This window comes from Pieris brassicae, chromosome 2 (genome assembly GCF_905147105.1).
Source record: "Pieris brassicae chromosome 2, ilPieBrab1.1, whole genome shotgun sequence".
NCBI lineage: Eukaryota > Metazoa > Arthropoda > Insecta > Lepidoptera > Pieridae > Pieris > Pieris brassicae.
The window spans coordinates 2,347,463-2,363,426 of NC_059666.1; the positions used below are offsets into that span (position 1 = coordinate 2,347,463).

The window sequence follows — 15,964 nt, forward strand, 5'->3', positions numbered from 1 at the left end:
ATCCTCTATTGTTTAAATTTAAAAGCATCCCAATGACCTAGTATCCGTTCAGGTATAAAAAACAACACAGTAAAAGAATAAACCATTATTTATTCGAATAGTAACTGTAATTAAATATTTACAATTAAAATAGATATCACATAAAACACACATAGAAAGAATGTAAAAGAGAAAACGATGATTCATAAAAAAAATACAATTCTTTGGAATGGGAAAAATTCTATGAAAAATGAACAAGACAAACAAAATTTGTGCTCAATTACAGCTATATAAAACAAGAAATAATTAAGATTTTTATTCTACCCTCAAAACATTTAATATAGCGATCCCTTTAGTTATTATAAAACGAATTAGACGCGAGACCTGATACAATATATATTGTAAACCGTATATATTATAAACATACAGATTTTTAGACTTTAGCATGTATTGATCAAGATTTTTTTTAAAACTATTTAATTACAGTGTAAAGAAGTGAAAAATCTTAGCCCTTTAAGTACTCAATAATATAACGTCAAGATTAACCCAGTTTTTTTCGGTTTCTATAAATAAGGAATTGTTATAAAATGTATGAAATATATTGAAGCATACAAAGTCTATTGATTAACAATTTAGGAACGTTTATTACACCAATACTGTTTTGCGTAGAAAGTACGAAATAAGCTCGTAGCTTACACCGAAATTCAGCTAGTCTATAATCTGGTTTCAATACGAAAAACAATGTTATAGTTATATTGTTCAGACAATAATGAAAGACGGTAATGTAAATATAGCTTAAGATTAAGCACCAGTGTAGAAAATTGACATCAAAAGATAATGTTTACGAATTATTAAATCTTCAATAAAAATTTCAACAAGATAATTCCAAAATATATTTCAGCTTGCATGTTAAGTACAGTTGCATTCTCGCCTAAATCAGTTGCATATACCCTCCTTAAGAATCGCATCAAATAACGCGTTGCATGCAGAGTAACGTGTTTTTTTTTCTCCATATAAAATGAAAACATGCGTAATGCCAATCAATTTTCTAATTGTTCAGTGACATGTGCTTTTCGGCCAGGCTGTAGATTTTCGACCATTCAGATTTCTTACGTTTGTTTTCCTACATTCCACTCATGGGACAATAATAATTATAGCAAAATGTTACCGCAATCAATGGACACGACAAAACCCCATTTTTTTATATACTGTAAGAATCCGATAGTTCACACTGGAACTTGTCTATGAATCTTAGCTATAAGTAGTAAAACATTAAAAAAAAATCACGTATGCCGTTTGTGTGTGCAGGGCCTATACCTTAAATGGTACTTATGGTTAGGCATTCGAGGCCATAAGTTACAAATAAAATAAAAAAAATACTGTATATGCTACTTAATGATCTTATTTAACGATTATCTAAGTCTTGGACTTAAAAATCACATTTATTAGTCCTCTTATATATGGTATAGGACAAACATTTATTTCCATTTGCGATCAATATAGATATTTTCTATCATATATAATATGATTTTTCAACTAACAAAATACAATTCTAGAAGCCCATAATTTGATAAGAATCTAAACGCAGCGATGTCAAAAACCAATAAAAAATCGAGTCATTTTTAAAAAAATACAGATAAAACAATGATTGCTTGTTTAAACTTCAAAAATATTTTAAAATTCGAGTTAATCGCTGCGTCCACAAATGTATATTTAGCTAAAAAACCGACGCTGCATCTGTTACAATAACTTTTTAACGTCATAAAACGGGATGCTAACACAAAATGATAATAATAAATGCATTTCTGCATTTGATAGAGTTATTAAAACAGATACAACGTACGCTTTGTACGTGACGTACGTACGAGTACGTAAACTATGAAATTACGCCACATTAATAACGGATTCCCTGCCTTGACCCACTCCAATGTATTTTACTGCAAAAAAGATATTTTATTAATACTTACGGGCTTATAACAGTTAAACTTTATGCGAATTCGATTCCATTAATGGCATAAAGGCAACATTCACTTGCTTAAGAAAAATCTATGAAATAGACTCAGATGTGTCCGCTGCATACCATGGATCAAGGTGAAAGGTGAAGGTCAAAGGCAATAATGGATATATGACTTTATGTAATCTTGCTTTTTTACTAATTATAATTACTATTTTTATTATTTCCCAATAGAATGTGCATACATACCAGGTATCTGTAAGTACTCCTGTATTATATTGACGTAGCGATGCGCCTGCGCTGGCAAATGTTTGAGCTCCCGTATCGCCGCTGTGCTGCATGTCCAGCCCGGTACTGTTATGTACTCCACCTGAAAACCAATTTACTTTAATAGAACAAAAAATAAATTAAAGAATATTGTTCACAGTTTTGTCGGTACTAAAAAAACTTACACCATTAGAATGCTGTATTAATAAAAAATAAATCAATGGAGCTAAAACCTTTTTTAGGTCTGGGCCTCAGGTTTATGTATCTGTTTCATGATCATTTGTAAATCGAATAGGCAAGTAGGCGATCAGCCTTCTGTGCCTGACGCACGCAGTCAACCTTTTGGGTCTAAGGCAAGCCGGATTCCTCGCGATGTTTTCCTTCACCGTTCGAGCGAATGTTAAATGCGCACATAGAAAGAAAATCCATTGGTGCACAGTCGGGGATCGAACCTACTACCTCAAGGATGAGCGTCGCACGCAGAAGCCACTAGGCCAACACTGCTGACAATGCTGTATTATTACCACTACTTAATAATAATAGTAATAGTGGTCCTTATTATTAGCTCATACGAATCATAAATAGAGATATCGACTTGCTTTATACGAATCTTAAATTTAAAAAAAAATTAATGGCTTTGACGTTATTGAACAAGTAATAATAATACGAGAACCGGCTGCAGGATCAGTGCGTTCATTTGTTATTTGCTAAAAACCAAATTTGTATTAGGAGAATATATATCTACCAAGTTGCATGCGCAATGGCTTAAAAGCGTTGCACGCCAATCGCTGTCCTCGTCTGACAAATGATGTTACACGTTAATCCTCTTTCACTCTACCTTAAATATTTAGCCAGCAACATTTTTTTGAGACCAGATTTAATTAGGAATTAATTGAAAAATTAACTTTAATTTGATATATAATTCATAAATGTATAGAAATGATACCTAGCTGCGAATAGGTGCGCAACGGCTACCGTGATTTTTTAAAATCTTTATGTAATTTGCCGTAATGCATCTACATATACATATTTTATTTAAAAAAAAACAATCGAACGAAATGATTTCCCAAAAATCAATCAAAAATACAAGCGGCCAAATTTTGATAGGCAACTGGATCGATATATATTCTTTTAATTATAAATATACATACAAAATTTGGTTTTTAGCAAATAACAGAGGAACGCACTGATCCTGCAGCCGGCAATAACACCATAAAGTATTTTTTCACTTTGGAAGCAAGATGCATCATCACTAATCGAACAAATCTTTGTAGTAAAGTATTTTCTTAGTAAAAATTATATAAATATATTATAGAATACTTAAAAATTATTATACCTCAACAGAGCTAAGCTCGGGCATCGATGACGGAAAGTAGTCGAGCTTTTTCCCATTAAGCTTATAAGCCACACCCACTTTGATTTCTTCCAACGTGTCCAGTATGTCTAGTTTCGTTAGGCACAATCTGTAAAGATAAAAAATCTAAACATCTATAATGCACGTTGTACTAATAGAAATTATTTAATTGTTGTGGGCTAAGAAGCAGGATGCACATCTTATGATAGCGATACTGCCACACATTAACACACCCAGAAGGCACGCAAGTGCGTTGCCGGCTTTTTATTAACGACTTCGGAAATCCTTTAGTGTAATAATGTAACAAATTGTTTCGCCTTAACCTGTTATTAAAATACTTTTATAATGTCTGCAAAAATATCTCACGAGGTATATCCATTGACCGTGGCGGTATATTTGACCACGACGAGGTCAAGCCAGCCACAGCGCCGCAGCCGCTTCGTGGTCACACCGTACTCATGTCCACGATCTTGTAATAACCTGCCCGTTTCCTGAAAATCAACAAAACTTTTAATATCTACAGCTTACAACTTTTTAATATATATATACACATATACATAGAAGGTCCCAGCTGAATTCTATTGTATTAGGTACTTAATAACAACGCCATTGGCAGTTACGACTATCAGCTTTTAAGACCAAATATTAGTAGTCCCTACGATGACGTTATAAGTCGAATGTAGAAGTCGAAGTAAGAAGTAGACAGGGGGAGAAATTGGATGTGTCAAAAATCAATCTGGAACTGTTTAGAAAAAACAGCTTTTGTATGGCTATTAGGGTTTACAATAATTTACCAAAAGAATTAAAAGATCTTCCGACTAGAGTCTTTAAAAGTCGACTTAGTGTATTGATTTTGGATAAAATGTATTATTCAATAATTGAAAATTTGCGTGAAACACTGTAGTTGATATAAATTTAATAACATATGTTCGATACAAATAATATAAGAATTGACCAATTCATATGACTAATAACGTAAAATGTATAACTCCTTTAAAGACAAATTTGCGCGCCATTGTATGGCAGAATATGCGAAACTACTATTGTACAACCTTTTTGCACCACATTCTTGCAATAAATTATTATTATTATTATAACAGATTCTGACTGTATACAATTATTAATTCAGGTTAATATTATTGTGTAGTACTCGCGTACATAAATATATCTCCGTTATGATACTAAAAATAACTCACATCATGCAGCTCTGTGGGGAAGGGCCCATCTCCGACCCTTGTTGTGTATGCTTTCACAACTCCCAGTACTTCGCCAATTAGTTTCGGCGGAAGTCCAAGGCCCGTACAAACCCCTCCTATACTGCAATTCGATGACGTCACGTAGGGGTACGTGCCTATAAATTTATTAAGAGATGTTTAGAGTAGTCTTGCGATTCGATGACGTCACGTAGGGGTACATGCCTATAAATTTATTAAGAGATGTTTAGAGTAGTCTTGCGATTCGATGACGTCACGTAGGGGTACATGCCTATAAATTTATTAAGAGATGTTTAGAGTAGTCTTGCGATTCGATGACGTCACGTAGGGGTACATGCCTATAAATTTATTAAGAGATGTTTAGAGTAGTGTTAGTCTTGCGATGCGATGACGTCACGTAGGGGTACGTCCCTATAAATTTATTGAAAGATGTTTAGAGTAGTGTTAGTCTTGCGATGCGATGACGTCACGTAGGGGTACGTCCCTATAAATTTATTGAAAGATGTTTAGAGTAGTGTTAGTCTTGCGATTCGATGACGTCACGTAGGGGTACGTGCCTATAAATTTATCAAGAGATGTTTAGAGTAGTATTAGTCTCACATTATGTTTTGAATTAAAACGTTATTTTCTTGTGAAACCCTAAGTGAAATTGATTCTGAAATACTTTTGTGGGCAGTTGGTTCCACGTAGTGTCCACATATTATCTTTTGTTAACATAGCTTTTACACATTGAAAGAAAACACTTTGTAACCGGATTGAAGCTATGTATTATTATAAATCGTCGGAAAAAAATATGTAAAATAATTATAAATTTATAATAATACATAGCTTCAAACCGGTTAAAAAGTGTTTTCTTTCAATGTCTTCAAATATGTTCAGTTATTGAACGACGGACGATGGTAGGGCATTGCAACTTATACTCTTTCAAGGTACAGAAACATAGCGAGTTAATGAGTATAATATACAAGAGCAACTGTATAAAAATTTAAACGAAGGCAAAAATAGCAAAACAATCGTATGTATATTTGCGTAGGTATGATAATTATAGAGTGAATTCCTTCTATATTGCGCAGTATTTGGCATTTCGAAACATACCAAAATCAATATCCAGCATGGCGGCATTGGCGCCTTCGACCAGCACTTTCCTTCCACTGCTGATCTCCTTGTGCAAATACGTCACCGTATCTTTCACCAGGGGTCGTATTTTATTAGCATACTCCTTGTACTTGATCAGTTCACCTTCAATATCCACCTCCAATGAGGGAAACATACGTTTGTACGTTTCCGCCAGTGTTCGGAATCTGGAATAAAAAATGTATAGAAGTCTTTTTCGAAATAACTTTAGCCCAATGTAAAATGTTTTACGCCTTTTGAGTAAATTGTCAATTCGGTGATAAAAAACACATACATCTATACATTAGATAAGACTATCTTCATTTTCGTTTGCAGTATCTCACTAACATGAGTAAATTTTAATTCAATTTGTCTATTTTACACTGTACTATAGAATATTCTTGAGATCGCTTAAGGAATTCTTTCTTAAGGATGATTTACATTTGCTATAAATTCCGTGCTAATTAGCATGGTTTTTTTAGCATGCTAAACTAAAGGGGTGCTAATTAAGATGCCGATATACATTTGCTATGCTAAGTAGAAAATATGGGATTTCTAATTAGTTTAGTTTAGTTAGTTTCACATCATTTATATTTATGTTTAAAGTTTTTTCAATGTCTGCATATGCATTATCTCTAAGAATTTTGTTTTTATAAGTTTCACTGCACGAATCCCATAAGCAGGCATGTTTCCACTTGTCCGTGTCCACTTCACTTGCAACGCCATTTTAATGCACAATTTAATAACCGCACTTTTTTTAAACCACAGATAACGATAAAAAAAAATTTGCGTGCTTTATAGCATAGCAAATTCACATTTGCGAAATGCGTGTTTTTTAGATTTCTTGGAAAAAGAATGCTAAAAACGTATTAAAAAGTAGCAAATGTAATCAGCATTTAGGAAGAGATTCTTAAGGAAAATATCGCTTAAAAATTGTGAAATTCAAAGAACAAAACTACAGCTACAGCTCTTGCATGTCAGATATCGTTGTTTCGTGATTATTTGTTTTTTTAATTGGCAAGTAGAACGGTATACTTTATCACCATATACCGATATTTTGGGTCTAAGACATGTCGATTTCCTCACGATGTTTTCGTTCACACGTACAAAGCGAAAATAGTAAGTCAAATGGGGTTCGAACTTGACTAACACAACTGTTGCATTCGGCTTATGTTTTGTTAAAGCGTAAATAAATAATCTGGCAAATCGCTGCTACTGTGGCCTTCGTAGATATTTCCCGATCAAGATTTCTCTCCTTATTTTCGAGCGCAGGAATCTTTGGTCGAGTTTGCGACGACGGTGTTTGGCGTATTCGCTACAATAAAGAACTTTATAACATCCTAGACGACGCCAACGCATCATAAAGTGCATCAGGCTCAAGTGGCAGGAACATGTGCACCGAATGGCGAACGACAGAACCCCAAGGTCCTTACTGAACTCAGAACCCGGGGCAAGAGAAAACCAGATAACCAGGCTGCCGAGGGATGGAGTTGTGAAGGATCACGAAACAATAGGGGTTCGCAATTGAAAGCGGGAAACACTGGATATATTGCGATGGGGAAGTGTACTTGAGGAGGCAAAGGCCCACAAGGGGCTGTAGGACCATTGATGATGATGAAATAAATAATACTCACTTTTCCTCAAACATATTGAAATCGCCCAAGAGGTCGCCAATTCTGATACCATTTCTTGTTGCCTTTGAGGAGTAAGTTGGACCAATTCCCTTTTTGGTTGTGCCGAGGGAGTTTTTACCCTTTTCCGCCTCTTGGAGACCATCAACCTGCGTGATACATTTTTTTCATTTAAATACTTTTTGATTGTATATATTTAGTTTAAACAAATTCCTTCAACGTTAATCGTTCTCCATGACTGAAACGTGTAATTGTGTAATAAATTCGCGTTTACATCTGTACTTTTTTTTATAAGGCACTTATATATGTTTGAATAAAACTATCATATTAATCAGTTCTTATAATTATAACCATTGTCCATATTAAACTGATATTCGTTATGCTATGGCAAATAAAGTAATGTTCAACTGTCACGCTTCACACTGATATCGTGTATTATTTGTTAATAAGTATTATTATAGTAGTATTATGTATTTTCTATTATTTATATATAATAACAAATAATAGAAAATACGAAAATAATTAATAAAATTAACGACAACTATCAATGGCGCCACAGGTATTTGTTTCTTAAACATTTTGTTTTTCTAATAGGGACTTGTCCCACGCTCTCGTTTATTTGGTAGTCAAGTAATGTCGAATTTTATCCTGCACTACCAAGTGTTAAATTGGCATATAGACAGAAAGGCTTGCTTAACAGCCGGGATCGAATTTACAAAAAATAAATTACGCTAACGCTAAAAAGCTAAAACTAAGAATAAATTATTTTTAACTAAACATAACTGCAATGTACAGTGTTTTAGGAATATGTATTAATTTTATTTTTTTTAATTAAAGAAGTTTACCTTCCCGCTTCAATACTATTGTTTCGTGTTAGGCACGTTAAAAATATACGGGTATGTCATTTTAACAACAACACAATAGTCTAGTTAATTAAACAAACTCATTAAATGTATCTTCTACCAGAAGGCTCTGAGGTACGGCTCGGATTCTCTAAGGGTATCAGAGTTGTGACCCATATTTCTTGACGGCGAGGAAATCCTGCCAGCATTAAAGGCGCACAAACTGTTTTAAATTAGTTTTATTTATCTATTTTGAATTATTATTAAACGTTAAGAATATTTTAAATACTGTATATTTATGTGTTAGGTACCGTTCAAGTATTACGTAAGCAGATTTAATGCAATGTCCCCCCCCCCCCCCACCTGTCAGCATAAGTAAGCAAAGCTCTCAAAAATAAAAGTACATAAACGTAATATTTTTTGTAAGGAATCCTCGAAAATGCAATTCGTTCTCAAGCATAGACAATGTGTGGGTAATATGTGTATATAAGTGAACAATTACTGCTGACGTAATCGCCAAATAAGAAAATAATAGAAAACCCCCCACCCCCCCAATAGTGCTTACGTAATAGTAATAGCCAAACACAAATCTTAATTGTTTAATTATTACTGGCTGGCAGCACTTAAATAAAATTGTTATATATATTTTTAAAATGACTCATCTTTTAGGTAGCGGTAGTTCATTAACAAATCTTGCGATTTGGCGACTCCCGTATAATAATTTTGACGTGGGAGTAACATTAAGCAATAAGTCACGACTCCGAAACTTACCCTAATGAATACATGTGCTTCCACCAAAGCGGAGACATCATGTATGAAAATTATCATTACGAGTATAGCGGAGTCCGTAATGGGTCCGTTCAGCTCGCAGTGGAAGGCGTGGATTATACTTCACTTAAGTTAACCAATTGATTAAGATTCTTCAACCAAAGCCATCATAAAAATCACTACTGAATGCTCTCCGTTAAGATGACATAATTACCTGCTGATGAACATCGAAAACCAGGTGCGCACGATCTGAAATAATGAGTCGGTCCTGCCAACCTCCCATGCCCTTCAGCTCGTTCTTCTTCAGCTCTTCGAATAGTCCAGGTAGGTGGATGACAACACCATTGCCTATAATGTTAAACTAAATTACAATATGACCGTTGGGCTTAGTAAATAGTAGCTGCAAAGGCCGAATATTAAAAAAAAACCATTTTGACGTCGACAAAAACCAAGGAGGCAGATATAATACGTTTATTTAAAAAAAAATCAATGGCGCTGCAACCTTTTTAGGTCTGGGCCTCAGATTTCTGTATCTGTTTCATGATCGTTTGTGAATTGAATAGGCAAGTAGGTGATCAGCTTTCTGTTCCTGACACACACCGTCGACTTTTTGGGTCTAAGGCAAGCCGGTTTTCTCACGATGTTTTCCTTCACCGTTCGAGCTAATGTTAAACGGGCACATAGAAAGAAAATCCATTGGAGCACAGCAGGGGATCGAACCTACGACCTCAGGGATGAGAGTCGCACGCTGAAGCCACTAGGCCAACACTGTTCTGTTTAGTCATAATAAATTCAATTCTGTGGCAATAAATATCGATAATTGACGTTCTTTACCACAGAACCAGAATCTGAATTCCACTATTTGACTAAAGTCATCTGTCTTTATTCATCACAGCGTAGACAGACTTTGATAGAAAAATAAGAAAGAGTAGTTAAAAGAGTCGATCCGTTTTCTTAAGGCATCTTAAGCAGGATCTGCACAGGTGAAACACTAATAGCAAGATTTAGAATAGAGACATAACTATGAGTATGACTCCCAAGTTAATATCAAAATTCCCACTGGAGTCTCATCGACCCTCAGATACGAGCGAACTACCTGTCGAAATCATTAAAAAAAAATCGTTACCTACTACGATAAATTCTCTAATAAATAAAAGACCTTGTAGGACAATTCGAAATTTAAAAACTTTCCTAGCGAACTTAAATCATGTCACGGAAAAAACCTCCGTACCGATACACGACAGGTACGAGAAATTACTTTATAATCATCTCCATTCAATCATACTGTTTGTATTAAAATTTATGCTAATTTAAGGGCATTATTATTTAGGTTGATTGTTACATGCGATCAGATACAATAGCTAATATCTACGTTCGAAGTTCTACTAAATATCTTCAATATTAGAAATTTACAAAATGCGTCTCAATGGTCTAACATTAAATACACAATACTATGTGAATACTGTCACGGCAGTGTTGGCCTAGTGGCTTTAGCGTGCGACTCTCATCCCTTAACTCGTAGGTTCGATCCCCGGCCCCAATGGACTTTCATCATACACAGACATTTAATAAACCCTCCAAAAAAGACAGCGTGTGTCAGGCACCGCAGGCTGATCACCTATTTACCTATTAGACAAATGATCATGAAACAAAATCCAGAATACTGAGGCCCAGAGCCAGGCGACTGTTTTTTTTTTTTAATGAGATTTTAACCTGTATTTAGTAGTTTTATTAAAGCAATTTTAGGTCCTAATAGAACGCAAATATCCATGATATGGAGTCAAGTATGACATACAACTGTCATTTAGTGCGTGGGATGACTATCTAATCTACCTTGACGATTGTGAATGTCTAATCGATTTAATACATTAAAATACACTCTGCCTTTAGGAAAATATATATACACAAGAATGACAAAGGATATAGATATATACAAAATATATAGGACATAGGGGACAAATTGAAGGCGTACCTAATTTTAAGTGTTATCGCCGCCCATGGCCTAATGCCAGAGGGCTCGCAAGTGTTGCCGGCATTTTAACTTATTATTTAGATTTTAATGTTGTTGTTAGTGCTAAGTGTATACGCCAATATTGATTTTAATAAGATCTAAATTATGCTAAAATAGACAAAGAATACAAATAAGATGGTGGTGCCACGGAAAACCTAAGAAAACAGATTAAATACTAAATCTGTTACTAAGATTATTATCTCAGTCAATACCTACTGTAACGCGTTATACCATAACCAGTAGTTTAATATAATCATAAGTAGCTCAAGTACTACGACATAAATATACATAGATTAAAATTTATGAATATTGAATTGATATTGAATTTCTGTAACACACAATTCTAAGAAAAACTATTTTTTTTACGCTATCATTAGAGATACTTATTGATCGTGTTCGATTAACGATTGTTAATGAGTGATATGCACTATTTTACAACTATTAGGTTATTTACAGTCAATAAATATTGAGATCGCTTGAGTAACTTTTATTTCAAATATGTATCTATAAAAAAGTTTTAAAGATATGCAAAATAATCAAGGTAACATACCGCCTCATTATTAAACGATTACAGATACAAGAAGCATAGTAACCATAGCAACAAAAGCACAAGTCTACTTTATAGGTTTACAAAGTTTAGTATGGTAACAAAACGTAACACTGATTATATGAATTCGGTCTTATCACTGTTCTATGCCCGCATCATTGACTCACGTGTTTACTGCACACTTCAAGATATTGTAAGATAAAACATGTTGCAGTATATCTTCTATGACATAGGAGTTTGCTTTGTAAGGAGCGAAAACTATTTTATCCTCCGTCGTTTACGCGATGTAAAATAAACGTAAAACGTACCTAATACTTTACGGCCCTTAACGCTGAAACGCTAGTAAATTTTTTTGCTTTTCATCATTCTCAGTATTGAGCTGCGTTAGCCTAGAGGGTAAAGCATTACTCACTAGATACAATATAAAAACAAAATGTACATGTACAATACAATAGTACATGTTTGTCCTAAGTAGGGAAATCTTTGAACTCCCAGGAAAATCTCTACGCTCGTATGGACTTTTTAGGTCTTTCTCTTTCTATAAAGGGTAGCATCGTGAGTAATGTGGCCGATGCTAGAGGTAAAACGTCAAACACGTTATGCGCTGAAGGCCTACTGGCCGATAATAAAAAAAGAAAAGACCACAATATCCTTATTTACCATTAATTTACGTGCTAACGTATTATGCTATGTAACATTTTAATACCTATAATATATTATTGCGTTTTCAGAGGCTATAAACTAAAGACGCGCTGAAATAATAATGCTCTCTGATACAAAATGTAATCACTTCGTATTAAGAAAAAAAACATTGACAACAGTACAATCATTTTAAAAATAGAACACTCATAACATGATGATTCCAAGAATGAAATTCCATTTGATTTGGCATCAGCCATTCTAATAACTACTTCCATTCACCTGTTATAATTAAGAGCCCGCCTACCACAGTGGGGGTACGTAAAAACATTATGTATACGTCATATATATAATTGAATAGCGAATAGGATGCACGTCACACGCCACTGGCGACGCTTCAAGGGGACATTATCATCCAAGCGTAACCAATGTATTTATTTTTATAGCTTGTGTCCAATATGATTAGACTTAATGACAAGGAATGTAATCCATAGTAAAATTTGCTCAGAACCATAATTAAACTGATAAAACATTTTTTATTATTTATGGACAATGTTATAGGATACATTTATTGAAGTCTAATTTATTCTAGCGATTAATATTGACTCAGATATTAGCTTGGGTTTTTATAAACATCATGAGGGATTTTGCGAGTTTCAAACTCATATTTATGCTGGATAAACATAAGGGTTTCAAAGGGCGAGTAGCGAATGCATTTAACAGCTTACCGATGACCGAAGTACATTTTTGGTTGATGATACCACTTGGAAGTAGATGAAAGTCGAATTCCTTCCCATCCACAACCACTGTATGTCCAGCGTTGTTTCCACCCTGTAAAATGTAACACATCAGTACCAATACCTGCCTACCTTGACTTCTAAGCAGAAAATCATCTTTTTTGCAATAACAAAACTTGTGTACCCAAACATATGCTGCAGGAAATATGTAACCTACCACATATAAAGTTTCAGATTATCCTCGGATCATCAGATATCTTATATATATATATATATCAGATTCCTTAAAACATGATCACAGATACTAATATGTATGCATGTATAATATTTACTTTATAAAATTGTTGTTTTACTAGAAATGTAACACTGAACTAAGACCAAAAAATCTAAAAATACACTGACCTAAGGATATAAATATATACTTTGCCCAATAATTATCTATGCACATATATATTACTAAGAATTTAATCAAACTAAAATTTAGGTTTCCTTTTAAAATTGGTCTACATGTTGTTTCATATGAGTTTATACACTCTTATAAGCTTATCGCAGCAGACAGTTCTTATTCCCACTTTTGATAAAAGTTCAATGATCCCTTATCAAAATATTCTGTTAACCCACATATATTTTTAATTTCGTCAAATAATATTGTGATTCTGTATATTGAATTTATTGTTACCAGTGAGATAGCTGTCACTGGCTAATAAAATTAATGTAAACTAGAAATATTGGAACACATGAATGGTGAGTCTCTGGTGTCCTAGCAAAACTCCTATTTTTCAGTTCTTTCATACATATGTAATTATTTTAAAGGAAAGAAGGAATATTTTTTCTTGCAATGTAGGTAATCAGACCTCTGGCCACGAGAATTGTTGCTTCATGTATTGAAAGTGGCACCTAACCTTTCCTTCCAAATGACTGCAAAAGTATGGTAGGACAATACAGGCACTGTAAGCATGTAGCAATGTATTGTTCAGTAAATTTTCATGTGTTAATAAAATTATAAGACATAAAGAGCCAATAATGGTTTTAAACATTCAACTAATGGCCCTTACAATATTTTTGATTCATAGATCATATTAAAATACCAATAAATACTAATTTTGTTATACAAGCATATTAATTTAAAAATAGGTATTTCATTTTATATTAATCAATAAAATATATATTGTACAACTATTATTAAAATCTTTAAGTAGGTCAGAACTCACTATCATCAAAACTAAATTAAAATATAAACAAGATTTATTACTGTATTCAAAAATGATTATGTTGTATAAATTTAATTTACTATTAAGCAATACATCAATAAAATGAATGTACCATGGAAATAAGACCTTGGTCATTTCTATTGTATTGTGTTGTTTTTGTCAAGCATTAGGAAATCATAAGTCACTTTTAATAATTTTTTTACTAGACCTTACTTTACAACTGTATGTTAGAGTTAAGAGATAGCCTATGATCATTTTATATGTACTCTAACTCTAAAAATAATTAATTTTCATATCAATGTCTTTATGTTATTTTTAGTCTTTGCAAGACTTGAGCATAGGCATTTTTATAAAACAGCCCCTTTTTATCTATACAACATATAATACAACATTACACTCTTTTAATTTAGAGTTGTAGTTGTACTTGTGTATTTCTAAGGGTTTACAAAATTTTCTATTTTATGGGAATTTGTGTTAATGAAGATTTTAATAATTAATCTTTAATTAACATAATTTAAAAAGCAAATATGAGGTTTTTAAAATACATTTATTCCAAAGTTTCAGGATTTTTTTAGCTAACTTTTTTTATTAACTAAAACAATTGAACATATTTAACAGCAAACTAAATTTTGCAGTTTTTTACATTTCATGTTATCATGTTCAAGGCTATTACAGATACTAAATTTCTGTATTTATATTGATATCTGTTAATTCCACTTATAACTAGTAAGTTAGAAATTATATTAATCACTGACTAAAAGACAACAAAATACTCTAGCAACCAGAATTATCAAGAATAAAATTTAAAGCTTTCTGTTGGCTACCAGATACCACTAAAATATTTGTCAATAGACAATTAGTGTATATAAAAACTAATAATACAACAGGGGCCATGACAATAAATGACCCAGGCCTTGGCAAAAATCCACAGTTTTTATTTATGTCTGCTATTTACGTTTTAAAACGTTAATACGCTTGACATCATTCAGGATCACATGATCAAAACCATATGTAAATGTTCGCGGGAATTGTTGTATTGTTACGTAATTGAACAAGAATTAGTATAACACATATACACAAAATGAAAATCAAGAAATTCAGACAGTTTGCCAGAGTTAATTTAAATACGAAAGATTGTTTTCAAAGAATTTGGCAAAGCGCCAAAGAATTAAGCGGAAAAAACAACAATAGTCACAAAACGTTATTACGTTATCAAAAACAACAATTCTCTAAGTAAAATATGGGTAAAGTTGTATAGGCTCTTTAGAGTAAGGTTTATTAAGTGTTAACCTAACCTTAAAATAAATAATAATGTAAACATTATAAGTGAACACGAACCATATGTATAGTCTGGTGTCGTTTAGAGAATTAGTGTCAATTTATAGAAATTGTTTACAAGTTAAATGATTAAATAAACAAATAAATACCTGGCACCGACACACGATATCGGAATTCAAAGCTAATAGGTCCACAACTTTGCCTTTTCCTTCGTCGCCCCACTGTGCACCCAAAACAACGGTTACTTTATTAGACGGCATGTTGGGTGGAGTATAAACACAATCGCCGTTTACTTCTGAATGCTTCGAATTCGTGATCGAAGCCATTTTTCAACGAAATGTGGATTTCGTTAGACAAAGATAGGCGGCATGCGCGCGCAACAGCTAACGAGCAAAAACGTTTCTTTTTTACTTTTCCGA

The 15,964-nt window shown here is 33.3% G+C and overlaps 1 protein-coding gene across 1 annotated transcript; it reads right to left on the reverse strand.

Moving 5' to 3' along the window:
* Positions 1-71: 71 nt before the first annotated feature.
* Positions 72-15,963, reverse strand: LOC123720462 (adenylosuccinate synthetase). Its single transcript, XM_045677073.1, has 10 exons — positions 15,695-15,963; positions 13,048-13,150; positions 9,337-9,470; positions 7,516-7,661; positions 5,864-6,069; positions 4,751-4,905; positions 3,921-4,045; positions 3,537-3,663; positions 2,183-2,303; positions 72-1,916 (listed from the first exon to the last, which is right to left on the reverse strand). Exons 1-10 carry the CDS (start codon positions 15,869-15,871, stop codon positions 1,864-1,866), a joined length of 1,347 nt encoding a protein of 448 aa, XP_045533029.1. The 5' UTR covers positions 15,872-15,963; the 3' UTR covers positions 72-1,863.
* Between the last annotated feature and the right edge of the window lies 1 nt (position 15,964).